We start from the raw sequence: 18,229 nt of genomic DNA, 5'->3' as shown, positions 1-18,229 counted from the left end.
CTCCTCCGCCAGTATCTGTGGAAGCAAAATCACTTAAGATGAGGGAGGCCAAAGCCCCACACCCACACCCATGCATCTTCGCTCCCCGCCAGCACGATCCCCTGCACCCCACTCCATGCCCTCCAATGGGGACGCGCGGAGTAAAAGCCTCATATCGCCCCCCGCGCCTTCCCCCAATCAGCGAGCCCGCACCAGAACACAGCGCCCAATCAGACCGCTCCACATGCCGAGGGCAGCCCACCGCGCACGTCCGAAAGGAAACGCTTCCCAAAGGGCAGTGCCAAAACACCCGGCTCCACTGGCTTCTGGGGTCTCCGGAGGAGCCACACTGCCACCTACTGTCCGATCATGGGAATGCAGTCCCAGATGCACCGCCCGATTCTCAGGGCCATAACCCAGCCAGAAGGCTCAAACACTGAATTTGGGAGCTTCCCTGGTAGCTCAGTGGTGAAAAATCCGCCTGCCAGTGCAGGACACCCGGGTTCAATCCGAGATCCTGGAAGACCCCACATGCTGCCGAGCAACTATGCCCCTGCGCCACAGCTACTGAGCCTGTGCTCTGGAGTCCCACCTGCCCGCACCTACTGAAGCCTGCGCGCCAGAGTGCCCCGGGGCTCTGCAACGAGAGCCATCACAGTGAGAAGCCTGCGCACCTGATCAGCCAACTAGGGAGAGCCGCGTCCCACCCCCGCCCGCAACTAGAGGGGAGCCGAGGCAGCAAGGGAGACAGGCATGGCCAAAGATAAATTTAAAAACAGAAAAAGAATCAGGGAAAACACGCAGTAATAGCACACATGAACGCAAGTTTTAATATTCTGTTACTCAGTAGGAAGAAAATATTGTCTGAGCCTCTTTTTCTTCCAAGCAGTTTGAGTTTCAAAACCTCATCTCACCTCACATCCTAAATTATTCCTTTCACGTATTTCTGCAGCAGCTACTATATGTCAGAATATGATCTGGGGCAGGCATTATCATCATCCCTGATAGGTACAGGAACCCAGTTAAGAGACATAGGTTCTGAAAGCTGCCAGAGATAGGAAAAACACCCAGACATTTTCACTTCAAGTGCACACTCTGGAACCACGTCACACGAGGTAAAAAGTGCTGTTAGATACAGGATGAGAGAAAAAATCACTTCTGACTTGATAGGGCCTCGGGATGTACAGAAAGGATTGTTGGCAGGACAGTATTCAGTAATTGGTGGCTGGTATGTACTGCTTTTTTAAGTACATTAATCTTAACAGAGAGGAAACAGTTACCTCCGTGGGGTATATATTCACTGGAGACTGTTATGCTTATTCTTTGGCAAAGAGCATCTGCTCACTCAAGAATCCATGACAATATTTCCTAGGTTTGTCTCCGAATAACAGAGCTGATCCATACCAAAGCACCAAATATAATGGCTGTTTCCTAATTTTCCCTCATACCTAGGAAAGTGTTAATAATAGCTTTTATGAAATTCTTCATCTTCATTTCTGTACTTCCACATATATGGCACATCAGAATAAGCTCTGCAATATAATTAACTGAGCCCATTTGCTTTCATCATTAGAATAGTCGTTCCCAAAAGGAGTACCAAAAGGCCCTCAAGGACATTTCAGAATACCTAGTGGTATTTTTTTCTTTTTTGACTGTTAAAATGACTGTAGGGCATTATTGGTACTTACTGGGTAGAAGGGGCTTCCCTGGTGGATCAGCGGTAAAGAATCCTCCTGCAATGGGGGAGACCTGGGTTTGATCCCTGGGTTGGGAAGATCCCCTGGAGAAGGGAACAGCTACCCACTCCAGTATTCTGGCCTGGAGAATTCCATGGACTGTAAAGTACATGGGGTCTCAAAGAGTCAGACATGGCTGAGCGACTTTCACCTTCACTTTTCACTGGGTAGAAGTCAGAAATGATAACAGGCAGTACCGAGACTGACAGCCGCAAATGGGAAAAACTGGCCCTGCTGGGAGCCAGTGTGTTCAGTACAGAAGGGAGATACAAGTACGGATGACAGGAAGGCAAGGAAGAACTCTGCAGAGATGAACTGAGGTTTCAGAATGAACTCATAATTTGTAAAATATGTACATGTAAGCTCATATATATATATGAGAACATATGTATGTTTATGTGTGTATGTATACATATTTTCCCTAGCTCTGTGCACTAAATGGGCAAAGATGCAAAAATTCCACAGTAGCAAGGGGATGCCTAGTGCATAGACCTTGGTTTCTAATACCATTCCCTAGTAAAAGGAACCAGTCCTCTTTGGAGAAATCCAGTTGGCCCTTGAACAAAACAGGTCTGAACTGTGCAGGCTCACTCACACAAACATTTCTTTCACTAAACGTGTACTAGGGTTACACGCATGATCCACAGTTGGCTGAATCCGTAGATGAAAACTTGGCTAGGAAGAAACCACTTACAGGGAGGACCAACTAGAAGCTATAAGAGGATTTTTGTGCTGAGGGTGGGTGCCCTTCACCTCCATTGTTTAAGGGTTAATTGCAACTGATTTCAGGGTTACAGCAGGAAAGGTACAAGATGGAGCCAGCTTGAAAGGGCTTCCATTAGCCAAATTTGAGAGAATTCGGGAGAATCTGGCTAATGAAATAATGCTAAGGATGGTAATGAATCATTAAGAGAATAAAAGCAATCTACAAGATCATACTGATAATAAACAGAGAAAGAGCAAAAAGTGGGAGAAAAGGGAGGCTTCTTGTTTACAGTAAATACTGAGTACTAATTAGTAAATGTGGAAGTATTAATGAATTTGGAAAATAATCATTTTTCAACTATCATGATAAAGACTGATTCTGCAGATAAAGTCAGGATGCATGGTAACTAACTATATGATAAAAATGAACAGAAAACAAGACAAAATAATGTTTACATAATCCAGAGAGACTGTCAAGGCAAAAATGAAAGAGAAATTTGCAAGAAAGAAAAAATAATTCTACCACATATGAAACAATGGTCTAATTCTTTTAAGACTTAAAATATGCTTATTTGATTGGATTATCATAAAAGCATTTCACATATATCTCATGAATATACAGTAACAAACATGGAGTGATTGGAAATGATATATATAATAGCATAGTAAGTACCTACCCAGGTGACAATCTTCTTTTTCTCTTGCTTCCCATTTGCGGCTGTCCACATATGCTGCAGAAAGTAGGCATCTTTTACCTGAGGAAAAAAACAATTACCTCAACAGGCATGGTTTCAATACATGTTCAGTTTATACATGTGTGTTTATTAAGCATATCTTTGCCACATTTTCCATTTACTAGACTATTTAAAGATCTGTTATGAAACTGTAATCAATATTGCACAGGTTTACAATTCAGTTCATGATAACATGCATTCAACCTCTCACAGGAAGAAAATGCAGAAAACCTGTTAAAATTTCTGTTATAATATTATGAGTAAACCTGCTGCTGATTTTGTTCCTAATACTTTAGACCTAGGAGCCATTTGCTTCCACTGACAAAGAGCCTAGATAAGCCTTAAAATTCCTTCTTAGAACCCAAAATACTTGCTAAATGGTTGCTTAACTCATTAAATGACTTTATCATCATTAGTTAGTCCTAAAAAATTTCCATCTGACTTGGATCAGCACATTTACCCTTATTTCACACACAGCAGAGAGTACCGAGCACCCAGTGGGTAAAGAAGAGGAATCTAAAAGCCAAACCCGCGGTAACCCACAAGATGACACCTGTGACAATGACGCACGTGACAGTGCTCAACAGACAAGAGCTCAAGGAATAAATGAGAAAGGAGGAATGACAGCTCAAAGTCAAAACTTACCCTTCAAAGACACCATCGAGAAAGAGAAAGGATCACTCAGAACAGGAGGGAAATATCTGCACATCATTTATCTGATTAGAGACTTGTACCCAGAATCTCAGGTTCCTCAGAAACCTGTATGCAGGTCGAGAAGTAACAGTTAGAAACAGACATGGAATAATGGACTGGTTCTAAATAAGGAAAGGAGTACATCAAGGCTGTATATTATCACTCTGCTTATTTATTATATGCAGAGTACATCATGCAAAATGCCAGATTGGATGAAGCACAAGCTGGAATCAAGATTGCCAGGAGATATCAATAACCTCAGATATGCAGATAACATCACCCTTATAGCAGAGTGAAGAGGAATTAAAGAGCCTCTTGATGAAGGTGAAAGAGGAGACTGAAAAAACTTGGTTAAAACTCAGCATTCAAAAAATGAAGATCATGGCATCTGGTCCCATCACTTCATGGCAAATAGATGGGGAAACAATGGAAAGAGTGACAGACTTAATTTTCTGGGCTCCAAAATCACTTGCAGATGGTGACAGCAGCCAGGAAATTAAAAGACACTTGCTCCTTGGAAGGAAAGTTATGACCAACCTAGACAGCATATTCAAAAGCAGAGACATTACTTTGCCGACAAAGGTCCATCTAGTCAAGGCTATGGTTTGTCCAGTAGTCATGGATGGATGTAAGCTGGAGCATAAAGAAGGCTGAACACTGCAGAATTGATGCTTTCGAACTGTGGTGTTGGAGAAGACTCTTGAGAGTCCTCTGGACTGCAAGGAGATCAAATGAGTCAATTCTGAAGGAAATCAGTCCTGAATATTCACTGGAATAACTGATGCTGAAGCTCCAATACTTTGGTCACCTGATGTGAAGAACTGACTCATTGGAAAAGACCCCAATGCTGGGAAAGATTGAAGGCAGGAAGAGAGGGGATGACAGAGGATGAGACGGTTGGATGGCACCGCCGACTCGATGGACATGAGTTTGAGCAAGCTCCAGGAGACGGTGATGGACAGGGAAGCCTGGCATGCTGCAGTCCATGGGGTCACAAATAGCTGGACACGACTGAGTGACTGAACAACAACCAAGAAAAAAAAAAAAACTCTTACAACTCAAAATTTAAAAAGACAACTCAACAGAAAAATGGGCAAAGGATCTGAACAAACATTTCTAAAACATACACACACATATAAATAGACAATGGAAGGATAAGACCCCCCTCTGGGCAGGGGAATCTTGAAGAAGAGAAAACAGACACTAATCACCCCTGCCTCCGGACACTATCTATCAGAATGTAAGCACAGGCTTATCGGTTATTAACTATTTGGAATGTAACTGCGGGCTTATTGATTATTGACTGTTTGAACACATAACACGTGAATGATGGGGTTATTGTAGTTGTATTTACCCTTCCTTTGTTTACGTAAGTCTTAAGGGAATTGGGGTAGTGGGTTTGGACGCGTACACATGGGGTATAAAAGATTTTCACAAATGCTGGTCGGGGTCCTTGGCTAAGAGGAGACTCTGCCTTGGGCCCGCCGGTGTAATAAACTGCACTCCACTATCTGAAAAAAAAAAAAAATAAATAAATAGAACACACATAAATATATGGCCAATAAGTATATGGAAAGATGTTTAATATCATTTCCCATTAAGGAAATGCAAAATATACTGAAATACAACTACACATCCACTTAGGATGGCTATGATCAAAAAGGCAGATGGTAACAGCTGTTGATAAGGATGTAAAGAAATCTGGCTCATGCATGGCTGGTATGAATGTAAAATGGTGCAGCCACACTGGAAAAGTTTGGCAGTTCTGCAGAATGTTAACATGGAGTTACTAGGTAACCCAACAATTCCATTTTCACATATATACCTAAGAAAAATGAAATCATGGATCCACACAAAAAATTGTATACAACATTATTCATAATATCCATCAATTTATGAATGGATAAACAAAATGTGGTATATTCTTATGAAAGGCACATTATTGAGCAATAAGAAGTACTGATACATGCTACATGGATGAACCTTAAAAATATTATGCTAAGGAAAAGCCTGTCACAAAAGATTACATATTACATAATTCCATTTATATGCAATGTCTGCAACAGGGAAATCTATAGAGACAGAGGTGTATTGGTTGCCTAGATCTGGAGGGTAGAGGGTCAGGAAAACCTGGGGGGAAATGGGACGTGACTGCTAATGAGTACCGGGTTTTTTTCAAGGTGATGAAAATCTCCTAAATTGATTGTGGTGACAGCTGCTGCAAAACCCTGTGTACATAACAAAAAACATAGGTAAGCATTAAATTGACCTCTTTAGATGAATGTGAACTAAATCTAAATAAAGTTGTTTAAAAAAATTAAAAAGGAATGAATGGCAGACAGTTACCTGAGGGTCACAGCAGACCATAACCAAACATGGGAAGGCATGGGAGCTGATTACACACACTATTAGGACGCTACTGTTATTTTCTATCCATTTCCCAACTAAAACAAATATAAACACACCTGTGTGTATTTATACCCAAACCAGTCCCTCCCTTGTCTTCAGCAGGGGTTAGGTCAGACTTTACTAGAATAATACGTATAAATCTGAGGTCTAAAGCTTGAGCAATGATGCAATAATATTAAAAGCTCCCAAAGACTGCCTCAAAAGGGAATAAAAATATTTTTAAAAAATAGTAACTATAAATGATTAGATGTTTGGAACTTAGAATACATTTTTCACAGAGACGATGTTGTAAACTGTCAGTTACATTCCTATATCTGTCAAGAAGGATGAATAAAATCCAACGGCACTGATGGCATTGCATTAGGTGTGCAGTTGTACACCAGGGTCAGGAGTGAGCAGACCAGATCCTGCAGTTTTAAGTGAAGGAGTTGGATGGGTGATATTTAAGGTCTCTGCATGCTCTAACAGTCTGACACAGAGCCAAAACACACAATTCAGATAACCCATTCATAATTTACGACAGCATTTCTGTGCAAACTGAATTCCAATTTCTAAAACCAGGTAGATTGCTCCCTTCTGTGGGAAAAAAGTACAGCCCTTTTCTCTACATGAGCATAAGCTGAGGAGGGGACGAACGTGCTGAGACGCTTCAGTCATGTCTGACTCTTTCGTGACCCTATGGGCTGTAGCCCTCCAGGCTCCTCTGTCCAAAGGATTCTCCAGGCAAGAATACTGGAGTGGGCTGCCATGCCCTCCTCCAAGGGGTCTTCCAGACCCAGGGATCGAACCAACATCTCTTATGTCTCCTGCATTGGCAGGTGGATTCTTTACCACTAGGGCCGCCCAGGAAGCCCAGTTCAGGCAGTTCAGTCGCTCAGTGGTGTCCGACTCTTTGCGACCCCATGGACTGCAGCATGCCAGGCTTCCCTGTCCTTCACCAACTCCCAGAGTTGACTCAAACTCATGTCCATTGAGTCGATGATGCGATCCAACCATCTCATCCTCTGTTGTCCCCTTCTCCTACCGCCTTCAATCTTTCCCAGCATCAGAGTCTTTTTCAAATGAGTCCGTTCTTCACATCAGGTGGCCAAAGTACTGGAGTTTCAGCTTCAGCATCAGTCCTTCCAATGAATATTCAGGACTAATTTCCTTTAGGATGGGCTGGTTGGATCTCCTTGCAGTCCAAGGGACTCTCAAGAGTCTTCTCCAACACCACAGTTTGAAAGCATCAATTCTTCAGCGCTCAGCTCTCTTTATAGTCCAACTCTCACATCCATACATGACTACTGGAAAAACCATAGCTTTGACTAGCTGGATCTTTGTTGGCAAAGTAATGTCTCTGCTTTTGAATATGCTGTCTAGGTTGGTCATAACTTTTCTTCCAAGGAGCAAGTGTCTTTTAATTTCATGGCTGCAGTCACCATCTGAAGTGATTTTGGAGCCCCCCAAAATATTTAAGTCTGTCATTGTTTCCATTGTTTCCTATCTATTTGCCAGGAAGTGATGGGACCAGATGCCATGATCTTAGTTTTCTGAATGTTCAGTTTTAAGTCAACTTCTTCACTCTCCTCTTGCACTTTCATCAAGAGGCTCTTTAGTTCTTCTTCACTTTCTGCCGTAAGTGTGGTGATATCTGCATATCAGAGGTTATTGATATTTCTCCTGGCAATCTTGATTCCAGCTTGTGCTTCATCCACTCCAGCATTTCTCATGATGTACTCTGCATATAAGTTAAATAAGCAGGGTGACAATATACAGCCTTGATGTACTCCCTTCCTTATTTAGAACCAGTCTGTTGTTCCATGTCCAGTTCTAACTATTGCTTCTTGACCTGCATACAGATTTCTCAGGAGCAGGTCAGGTGGTCTGGTAATCCCATCTCTTTCAGAATTTTCCACAGTTTGTTGTGATCCACACAATCAAAGGCTTTGGCATAGCCGATAAAGCAGAATTAGATGTTTTCCTGGAACTCTCTTGCTTTCTTTGATGGTCCGATGGATGTTGGCAATTTGATCTCTGGTTCCTCTGCCTTTTCTAAATCCAGCTTGAACATCTGGAAGTTCTCGATTCACGTACTGTTGAAGCCTAGCTTGGAGAATATTGAGCATTACTTTGCTAGCATGTGAGATGTGTGCAACTGTGCGGTAGTTTGAGCATTCTTTGGCATTGCCTTTCTTTGGGATTGGAATGAAAACTGACCTTTTTCAGTCCTGTGGTCACTGCTGAGTTGTCCAGATTTGCTGGCATATTGAGTGCAGCACTTTCACAGCATCATCTTTGAGGATCTGAAATAGCTCAACTGGGATTCCATCACCTCCACTAGCTTTGTTTGTAGTGATGCTTCCTAAGGCCCACTTGACTTCACATTCCAGGATGTCTGGCTCTAGGTGAGTGATCACACCATCATGATGTATCTCGGTCGTGAAGATCTTTTTTGTACAGTTCTTCTGTGTATTCTTGCCACCTCTTCTTAATATCTTCTACTTCTGTCAGATCCCTACCATTTTTGTCCTTTATTGAGCCCATCTTTGCATGAAATGTTCCCTTGGTATCTCTGATTTTCTTGAAGAGATCTCTGGTCTTTCCCATCCTATTGTTTTCCTCTGTTTCTTTGCACTGGTCACTGAGGAAGGCTTTCTTATCTCTCCTTGCTATTCTTTGGAACTCTGCATTCAAATGGGTATATCTTTCCTTTTCTCCTTTGCCTTTTGCTTCCCTTCTTTTCACAGCTATTTGTAAGGCCTTAAATTGAAGTTTAACAGACTTAAACTGAAGAAAGTAGGGAGAGTCACTAGACCATTCAGGTATGACCTTAATCAAATCCCTTATGATTATACAGTGGAAGTGACAAATAGTTTCAAGGGATTAGATCTGTTAGAGTGCCTGAAGAACTATGGACGGAGGTTCGTGATATTGTACAGGAGGCAGTGATCAAGACCATCCCCAAGAAAAAGAAATGCAAAAAGGCAAAATGGTTGTCTGAGCAGGCCTTACAAATAGCTGTGAAAAGAAGAGAGGTGAAAGAAAGCCCAAGGAGGAGACTGTTAAGCTATATATTCCAGGACACCAGTGACTTACATATTCTCTACTTGTTATTACATTTTCTTACTTATTCTCCATTTCTTCTCCTAACATATGTTTTATTCTTGCATAAGACATCAGCCCTCCTTATTCTAAAGTCAGAAAAAACCAATCATCTAGAATTATGTTCATGATTTTGGTCTGGGAGACATAAAGCAGGGAGATGATGGTGGGGAAAGACAGAAGTCCCAGAATGTCCTGTGTGTGGTTGTTCAAGGGGATCACATGACTGAAAACAAAATAAATTAGGACTAGTAAATTTACAAAACATAAGCCCAGTAACTTTCAAATACATGAACTTTAACTGCTTGCTTACCATCCCTGGTGGCTCAGATGGTAAAGAATCCACCTGCAATGTGGAAGACCTGGGTTTGATCCCTGGGTTGGGAAGATCCCCTGGAGGAGGGTATGGCAACCCACTCCAGTATTCTTGTCTGAGTGACTAAGCACACATCATTTCCTATCTCCCTTGAGGACAGAATGAAAGGAAATGGGTATAAGGATAAAGAAATTAAACCTGGCAAGTGGAAAACTTTCCTAATAGAAACCAATGGCAAACAGAGCAGTGAGTTATCCAGTGTTGTAGGCAGAATAATTGTCTCCCCCAAAAATGTCCCTGTCCTAATCCCCAGAACCTATGAATGTTAGGGTACATGGCAATGGGGGATTAAGGTGACAGATGGAATTAAGATCGCTTCTCAGGTGGCTCAGCAGTAAATTGTCCACCTGCAATGCAGCAGACAAGAGAATTCAATCCCCGGATCAGGAAGATACCCCGGAGAAGGAAAAGGCAACCCATTCCAGTATTCTTGCTTGGGAAATTCCATGGACAGAGGAGCCTGATGGGTTGCAGTCCATGGCGTCGCAAAAAAGTTGGAGATGACTTAGAAACTATAACAACAACATGGAATTAAGATCAGCACATCAGCTGATCGTAAAGTGAGGAGACTGTCCAGGGTTATACAGGTGGACTCAATGTTTTTGTTTGTTTAGCCACACCTCGGGGCATGTGGGATCTCAGTTCCCCAACCAGGGATTGAACCTATGCCCCCTGCACTGAAAGCAGAGTCTTAAACACTGGATGGCCAAGGAAGTCCCCAGGTGGATTCAAAGTAATCATAGGTCCTTAAAAAGTAGAAGAGGGAGACACTTTGTTAGTGTGGTGCATGAAAGGCGGAGTGACATGAGAAGGACCTGACTTGCCACTGCTCATTTTGAAGACGTTTGAGAAATGGGCCATCAGCCAAGGAATGCAGGTGGTTTCCACAAGATGGAAAAGGCTAGAAAAACAGATTCACCCCTAAAGATTTTTGAAGGGAATACATTGCTTTCAAAATCTTGATTGATTTTAGCACAGTAAGACTCTGTATCAGACTTCTGACATACAGAACAGTAAGGTAATAAATCTATGTTGTTTTAAGCCACCAAATTTGTGGTAATTTGTTACAGCAGCAATAGGAAATTACTCTACCTTAAAGACAGACATTCGATTTTCTGTAAACCTTTTAAATCAGGATATTCGTCTTTCTGAGATAGTTGGTAGTTGAGAGGTCTGTATATTGATATTAAAACCAGAAAGAATTTCTATGAAGTCAGGAAGAATGTTGAGTGGACAATGAAAATGGAAAATCTAGATCAGCTTCTCCAACTTTAATGTGCATATGAATCTCAATTAAATGAAGATTCTGATTCAGCATGCCTGGGGTGGGAACAGAGAATCTGCATTTCTGAAAGTTCCCAGGTAATGATGATTTTGACCCTCAGACAACAATGAAGTAGCAAGGGGATAGGACGGTATCAGCCTCACAAGTTTAGCTCTCTGAGACCGTTTAACCCCACTCTAACTATGCCACCCAAGCAGATAAACCCATCTTGAACCTGCTTACCCTTTAGGCAGTCAACTTTTAGAGCAACAATATTCAAAGATAATTACCCACTGAAAAATGAATATTTCCTCTACTTAATTCTGCCTCCAAAGACCAGGATTTTGAAGCTTAGTAAGTACTTATTTATAAAAAACTTATCTTTTGTATAGTTAATTTGGCTTTTGGTAAAATGTCTACAAACATGTTTCCCATCCAAAGGGAAGCAGTGTGATTGTGAACACAGATAGGCTTTAGAGTCACAAAATCTAAATGTGAATCCTGCTGTTGCTAAGTCGCTTCAGTCGTGTCTGACTCTGTGTGACCCCAGAGACGGCAGCCCACCAGGCTCCCCCGTCCCTGGGATTCTCCAGGCAAGAACACTGGAGTGGGCTGCCATTTCCTTCTCCAATGTGAATCCTAGCCTTCCATAGCCTTCCATAAATATTATGAAAATCTGGACAAGTTACACCAGGCCTCTTAGCCTTTTTCTTCATACGGAAAATGGGGAAATACTGTATCATAATTTAAATGAGGACATATACAATAGTAAGTGCTTCGCCTAATGTCCACTATGTAGTAAGTGCCCAATAAGTTCCCTTCTCTAGCCTCTACTTATACTGAAACTCCTTTTTTGGTTCACCTCAATAAATCTTGCTTCCATCCTGTTGATTATTTTAGTTGCCTTTATTTATCTGTTGTAAGAAGAACTGATGGAAGTACCAACGTATTCCAAATACCGATTTGTCATGCGTGTATATGAATTTTTTCCTCTTTTTATCCTCTAATGGTTTAAGATGTTTTGACGACTTAAAGTAAAGCTCCTTTTCAGCATTCTCAAACCCCCAGTGGTCAATAATGTACCATTTTATTTTGGGGTTTCCCTGGTGGCTCAGTGGTAAAGAATCAGCCTGCCAATGCAGGAGACATGCGTTTGATCCCTAGGTTGGGAAGATCCCCTGGAGAAGGAAATGGCAACTCCATTTTTCTTCCCTGGGAAACCCCATTGACAGAGGAACCTAGCAGGCTACGGTCCACAGGGTCACAAAAGAGTTGTGGACACAACTTACTGACCAAACAATGACATCTTATATTACTTGCCTTATAGCCTCTAGTTCCTGATTTCAAGACTCCTTTCATCTGTGGTCTAACCCAGTTCTGTGCAATATAACTTTCTGCAATAAAGGAACTATCCACTACAGTAGCTACTAGCCACAGGTGTCTACTGAGCACTTAAAATGTAGCTAATGTTGTGCTTCCCTTGTACCCACTCCAGTATTCTTGCCTGGAGAATCCCATGGACAGAGGAGCTGAGCAGGCTACAGTCCATTAGGCTGCAAGTCGTACACGACTTAGCGACTAAACCACCACCAATGTGACTAAGGAACAGAATTTTTAAATTTAAACTAATTGAAATAGCCACCTACAGCTCGAGGCCACGACAGGGGAATAACACAGGTGTAAGAGATCACAAGTTCACCATTTCAATCACAGATCAAAATGGTAACTGGAAATTGTCTCAATTCACCTTTATTTAACTTCCATTCCCTCCGTAGGATGACTGGTCCCAAACATTCCAAGCAACTATGATACTTTCCCTGATTAACAATACAAGGTCTTGTTGAAATTGAAAAGCATTTAGTAACAACCCTAAGTAAACACACTAGTAAACAGCTACAACCCTAATCCCTACTGAGGTGCCAAGTACTGGGCAGACAACTTTACCTAAAGTGTGGCAAGAAATATTTTCATTAGCTAGGTCAACCAGCTAATCCTCAGAAAACTTCTGGTGGCCTAGGATAAGGTTTCACGTTTATGTGTGGAGAAAAACTGTATGTGTTTCTTTTGAATAGGGCCTAGAGGAAGTACGTCAGAAAGAGTAGATAATAAGTATTGGAAAAACCAATGGTGATTACTGTAGCCGAATCATATAATCAGACACACCCGTCAGGATTTAGCTTATGTAAATTTAAAAAAGTTTTTCTCAATGTCTTCATCAGCAGGTCCTTTAAACAGGTTTCGAGTGAGCCGTCATTCACTCAAATATCAAAGTATTTCAAAACTATTAGCATTTACTGTTTGAATGGAAAACTTGGGCGAAAGAAAGGTCAACCAAATTGTGCCCAAGGTCATCAGGTAAACTGAGATTAGTAACGAGAAATTCACCCACCCAGTGAAAACCAGGGTCTGGCCACGCGTCAGGTGTTGAGAACGTTTATGACTCCCCTCTAAAGAAACAACAGCGAGAGAAATTTCACAGCCCCAGTGAGGGCGGGGGGGGGGGGTCATATTTGGGCTTTTCAGAGGCAGCAAAAAGACCACCCGAACACATAAACGCGGCAAATCATCCGCAGAAGTTCTCATACCAGGACTTGCTCTGCTCTTCACACCTCTGGATAAGAAGACACTATTTTAGGGAGGGAGATGGGTCAGAAACCTTACCTCCCTTTTCTGTGCTACCAAACACCTCCAGTGGTTTCTTCTTCCCTTAAAAGTCAATTACTCCTTTTACTCAAGGAACAGAGTTCTCAGGGGGCCTAAAGAAGCAGCCCCACGAAAGAAGCAGACACTAACCTGCCAGAGAGAGCTGAGGCAGGGACACATTCCGCGCCAGGAGGATCCCGCGCCGCACCAAGGGGGCCGCCATCTTGGAGCATACCAAAAGGAATGCTGGCCCGGGGGAGGCAGGCAGAGGAAGGGGTGGAGTCACGGTCGACGCTCCGCCCCCTCCCCGGCTCCCGCAGTTGGTGCGGCCCGGAACAGCATGGCGGCTACCTTTCGGCCCCCGAAGCAAGTCCTTCTACTGCAGGCGCTGCGGAGTTTGGTGTATCCCTGGGTGGGAGGCTCTGGTTCTACCTGCTGCCTCTGCCCTCTCGGAGGTATCCGCGGCCTCGGGCCTTGAAGTAGGGGATGGGTGGGACAGAAGGGAGCTTTACACCTCAGTTGGCATCTCTTTGGAGAAATAACAGCGCCCCAGTCACTCTGGCCGAGAGCAACCGAGCATGCCCTCGCCCTCTGCTCCTGGGTGCAGTGGTGGTCTCTGCCTTTCGTGGACGCCCGTGTGCCAGGGAAGCAAAGGACAGCTGGGCTGGTTCTTGACCTTGGGGCTGTAGTATTTCCTCGGATGGAGCTGTGCTGCTTCCCGGGAACAGCCCCCTCCGCCTTGGGCCTACTATCCTGTAGAGTTTGGGAGCGGAGGAGGTCTAAGACTCTAGAGTCCAGCTCTAACTAACAATCTGAAAGACTCTGAGCAGCTTTCTTTATTTACAAAAGTATCCCTTAATATCTTTGTGGAAATGATTAAATTTGACAGTGCTGGCGAATGATAATAAAAGATTTAACACTTTGTGTCAGGCTTTACTATATTTTACATACATTCTCTCCTTTTCTCCTCATACCACCTAGTGAGAGAGGTACTGTTCTCTTCTTCATTAACGAAAGAAAGAAAGTGAAGTCGCTCAGTCGTGTCCGACACTTTGTGACCACATGGACTGTAGCCTACTAGGCTTCTCCCTCCATATTTTCCAGGCAAGAGTACCGGAGTGGGTTGCCATTTCCTTCTCCAGAGGATTTTCCTGACCCAGGGATCGAACCCCGTCTCCCGCGTTGCAGGCAGACACTTTACCCTCTGAGCCACCAGGGAAGCCCTCAGTAACAAAGAACGATGCTAAGTAATTAGCCCAAGGCTCGAGGAAACTGGCAAAAGAGAGTTGAACAGAAGGCAATCCTTTATAGAAATGAGCAGCAATTTTTGTTGTTACACTGTTATTGTTGTACACAGAGTTCTTATAGTGGACGATTCTTTGGCCATGTTCCAGTTCATGCATAACCCAGCATCTTAAAGAAAGAATGTTTCCAAAACTCACTTCTGCTAAGTTGTGGTGAGTGAATCCTGATGTATCTAGTGGATATTGAGAGTCCAAATCTGAGAGGTCACAGCTTATTTCGAAAAGGACAATACTGGGAATTCTAGTGGTCACACTATAGCTACTTCTTCTATCCTATATGCTTCTACCTGTTTAAACCAAATCTGGATATATCTGTTTTGTTATCTGTCTTTTGGAGTCCAGATTCTTGTCTACTGTCCCATACAAAATCATTAGCTCCTTTCACACACACAGACAAGCCTCATGGAGGATTTGCATTCTTTGGTAGTTTGGAAATATTTTTTCCCTATGAGGGTGACTTATAATTGTACCAGTCTAGTTGGATTATTTCTCGGAGAAGGCAATGGCACCCCACTCCAGTGCTCTTGCCTGGAAAATCCCATGAACGGAGGAGCCTGGTAGGCTGCAGTCCTTGGGGTCCTGAAGAGTCGGACATGACTGAGCGACTTCACTTTCACTTTTCACTTTCATGCATTGAAGGAGGAAATGGCAACCCACTCCAGTATTCTTGCCTGGAGAATCCCAGGGATGGGGGAGCCTGGTGGGCTGCTGTCTGTGGGGTCGCACAGAGTCGGACATGACTGAAGCGACTTAGCAGCAGCAGCAGCAGTTAGATTATTTATACTAAGTGAAGATCAGATCAGTTATTAGAAAGAGACAGTCAAACTCTACACATGTTATTTGCTAAGTAAAAAATAAACAAAATGATTTTAAAATCATATAAAATCAAAATGATTTTACTTTCTCTGATTTTTAGCTAAAAGATACCTACTTACAGACAGTATTGTGAAATTAAAGGAATTTCAACGTAAGAAGGTGGCTGTTGCATGTAATCTTCCTGGCACCAAAGGTAATCAAATCTATTTCATTCTTTCATTGATCTGTCATTCAACTTTCCTCTGTCTTTATCCCCATTCAGTCTCTCTTTCAATGATTTTGTATCTCAAAAGAAATTGAGATAATTTATTCTTAGTTCCTAGTCTGCCCCTGTGTGCACCTTTTATTTCACTCTATTACTGCGGAGTCTACCATTCTTCTCTTAACCCTGCTCTCAGGATTCCAGAGAAATACTGAAGCTTAGTGCTGCATCCAGTCCTCTAGATCGGTGCCACTCGAAGTTAGGTTCAAGGATCAGCAGCAAGTAAGAGAAGGATGGGAATGCCAAACCTTGGGCCCCAAACGATTCGTCTGCACAGTAAAGTCAGAGAACTGCTCCACATGACTGGCTTTCAGACTTTTGATGCCCCCCTCAGTAAAAAATACAATTTGCCTTGCATCTCTAGTACACACATACATATCGATAGATAAATCAAATGAAACAAAAACTGTATGATGTATTTTCATATTTCCCAGTCTGTGCTGAAAGAATCAGTAGTCTAAAACAGATTTCTTTAAAAAATTAGCAAAACAAGGATAATTGCTATGGCTGGGTGATGGACACGTGGGAGATGATCTCTCTCTACTTTTAGGTATGTTTGAAACTTTCTATTGTAAACAGCTAAAGACACCACCACGACCCCTGGTCCTGTTCCCTTTCAGCATCTGAGAAATCTTGTTGCATTCATTTCCTCTTCTCCTGCACATTGAGTTTTCCCCAGTAATTCAAATCCTTTTATAAACATAGTAAGACTCCCCACTTTTTTAGTAACTTTCTATTGACTTTATCAGCTTTCCTCCTTCTCACTGTCGGATGTTGTGAGCACCTAATGAGCACTTGCTTCCCATCTCTACAGTCCAGCCCTCCAGAAATCAGTCTTCTTTCATTACTCTGCTAACCATACTGTTATACAAAATCACCTACAGAACAAGAAGATACAGAGTGACAGAGAATTGAGTCTCCAGTTCAGTAGACTCAATCTATATTTGACTTCAGTCTTTTCTGCTTACCCCAAGTCGTCTGGAGCTCTGTGAAGTTTGCAGTTAGGGCTTCATGTCACAGTCCAGTTGTTACTACTCCATTGTCACAATCTTTCTAAGGCTGTGGTGGTCATGCATATGTTCTGAAAGTCAATTAATATAATGAGTGCCACTCTACCCCACTGTCAGATATTTACCTATAAGATCCTGTCCACATTTCATCATTATGAGAACCCACAGTGGTACTTACTGTCCTGTATACCACATCACGTACAAACTTCCCCCTTCTCCCCAGGTTCCTAGCTCTTCCATAGTAGATCTCACCCTTTCTAGAATTCAGTGTAATTTCCTGTTAATCTAGTCACGTTCTCCCCTCACCACCTTTCCCCCGCAGTTCCATGCTGTGTCTCATGCTGATTCCCACACCAACGATGCCAAACCCCGTCATCTCCGCCAGCCCGACCCAGCCCCGTCCCTCCTGTGCTGCCTCTCTACTTCCACCACGCCTGCTCTTTCTGCTGCTTGATTTCTCTCTTTTTTTCTGTTATGTTTATACTGTCACGTGTCACCTACTCTGTCACTGTTTTCAGATATCTTTATGTAAATATATCTTATCTTTTCAAATAGATTCTAAGCTCTTTCAGGGCAGGAAGCATACCTTACCCTTCCTGTGTCTCTCACACAAAGAAGGATACCTCTGAATATGAATATACAATAAGTACCTAAATCTTATTGTTTTAAAATACAAATTATATTTGCTGAAATTTTGGACATATTAAGAAGTACAAGATGTAAAGTCTTAAAATCTTATTAGGTTGGAAATTGTTTAGAAATATTTAATAGAATAAATCCTCATGACTGAAGAATGAAAATAAGAATAATAACCTCTGTGATTTCCTGGCAGTTACTACATGCTGGGCCCTGTGCTAAGGGCTTTACTTCACTTGCATTATCTTAGGATGACCCCATGAGGTCAGTATCATGATCTCCACTTTATACATGAATCGAGTCTCAGACAAGCCTCCCCAAACCTCCCCATAGCATGCAAATGGCAAAGCCTAGATTCCAGCCCACACACACGCACATGCTAAGTCGCCTCAGTGTGTCCGACTCTTTGTGATCCCATGGACCCTGCCAGGCTCCTCTGTCCATGGGATTTTCTAGGCAAGAATACTGGAGTGGGTTGCCATGCTTTCTTCCATGAGATCTTCCTGACCCAGAGATCAAACCCATGTCTCTTATGTCTCCTGCATTGGCAGGTGGGTTATTTATCACTGGCGATACCT

At 42.6% G+C, this 18,229-nt stretch overlaps 2 protein-coding genes across 3 annotated transcripts in view; one reads left to right on the top strand and one right to left on the bottom strand.

Moving 5' to 3' along the window:
• Window positions 1-13,899, bottom strand: part of MRPS27 (mitochondrial ribosomal protein S27) — a 100,209-nt gene extending 86,310 nt beyond the window's left edge. Inside the window, exons 1-2 of the mRNA XM_061129578.1 lie at window positions 13,774-13,899; window positions 3,098-3,175 (exon numbers count right to left, since the gene is read on the bottom strand). Of these exons, the coding sequence (XP_060985561.1) occupies window positions 3,098-3,175; window positions 13,774-13,846 (151 nt within the window). The 5' untranslated portion in view covers window positions 13,847-13,899. The remainder of the gene's footprint in view (window positions 1-3,097; window positions 3,176-13,773) is intronic.
• A 50-nt stretch (window positions 13,900-13,949) lies between these two features.
• The window catches only part of PTCD2 (pentatricopeptide repeat domain 2), a 29,147-nt gene continuing 24,867 nt past the window's right edge, over window positions 13,950-18,229 (top strand). Inside the window, exons 1-2 of one of the 2 annotated variants that reach the window (XM_061129576.1) lie at window positions 13,950-14,078; window positions 15,844-15,936. In XM_061129576.1, coding sequence (XP_060985559.1) covers window positions 13,964-14,078; window positions 15,844-15,936 — 208 coding nt within the window. In that variant the 5' untranslated portion in view covers window positions 13,950-13,963. The remainder of the gene's footprint in view (window positions 14,079-15,843; window positions 15,937-18,229) is intronic. The other variant, XM_061129577.1, reaches the window with a different exon arrangement.

Source organism: Dama dama, chromosome 25 (assembly GCF_033118175.1).
Source record: "Dama dama isolate Ldn47 chromosome 25, ASM3311817v1, whole genome shotgun sequence".
Taxonomy (NCBI): domain Eukaryota; kingdom Metazoa; phylum Chordata; class Mammalia; order Artiodactyla; family Cervidae; genus Dama; species Dama dama.
Note: the sequence above shows the minus strand (reverse complement) of the source record. Positions and strands in the feature narration are given on the sequence as shown.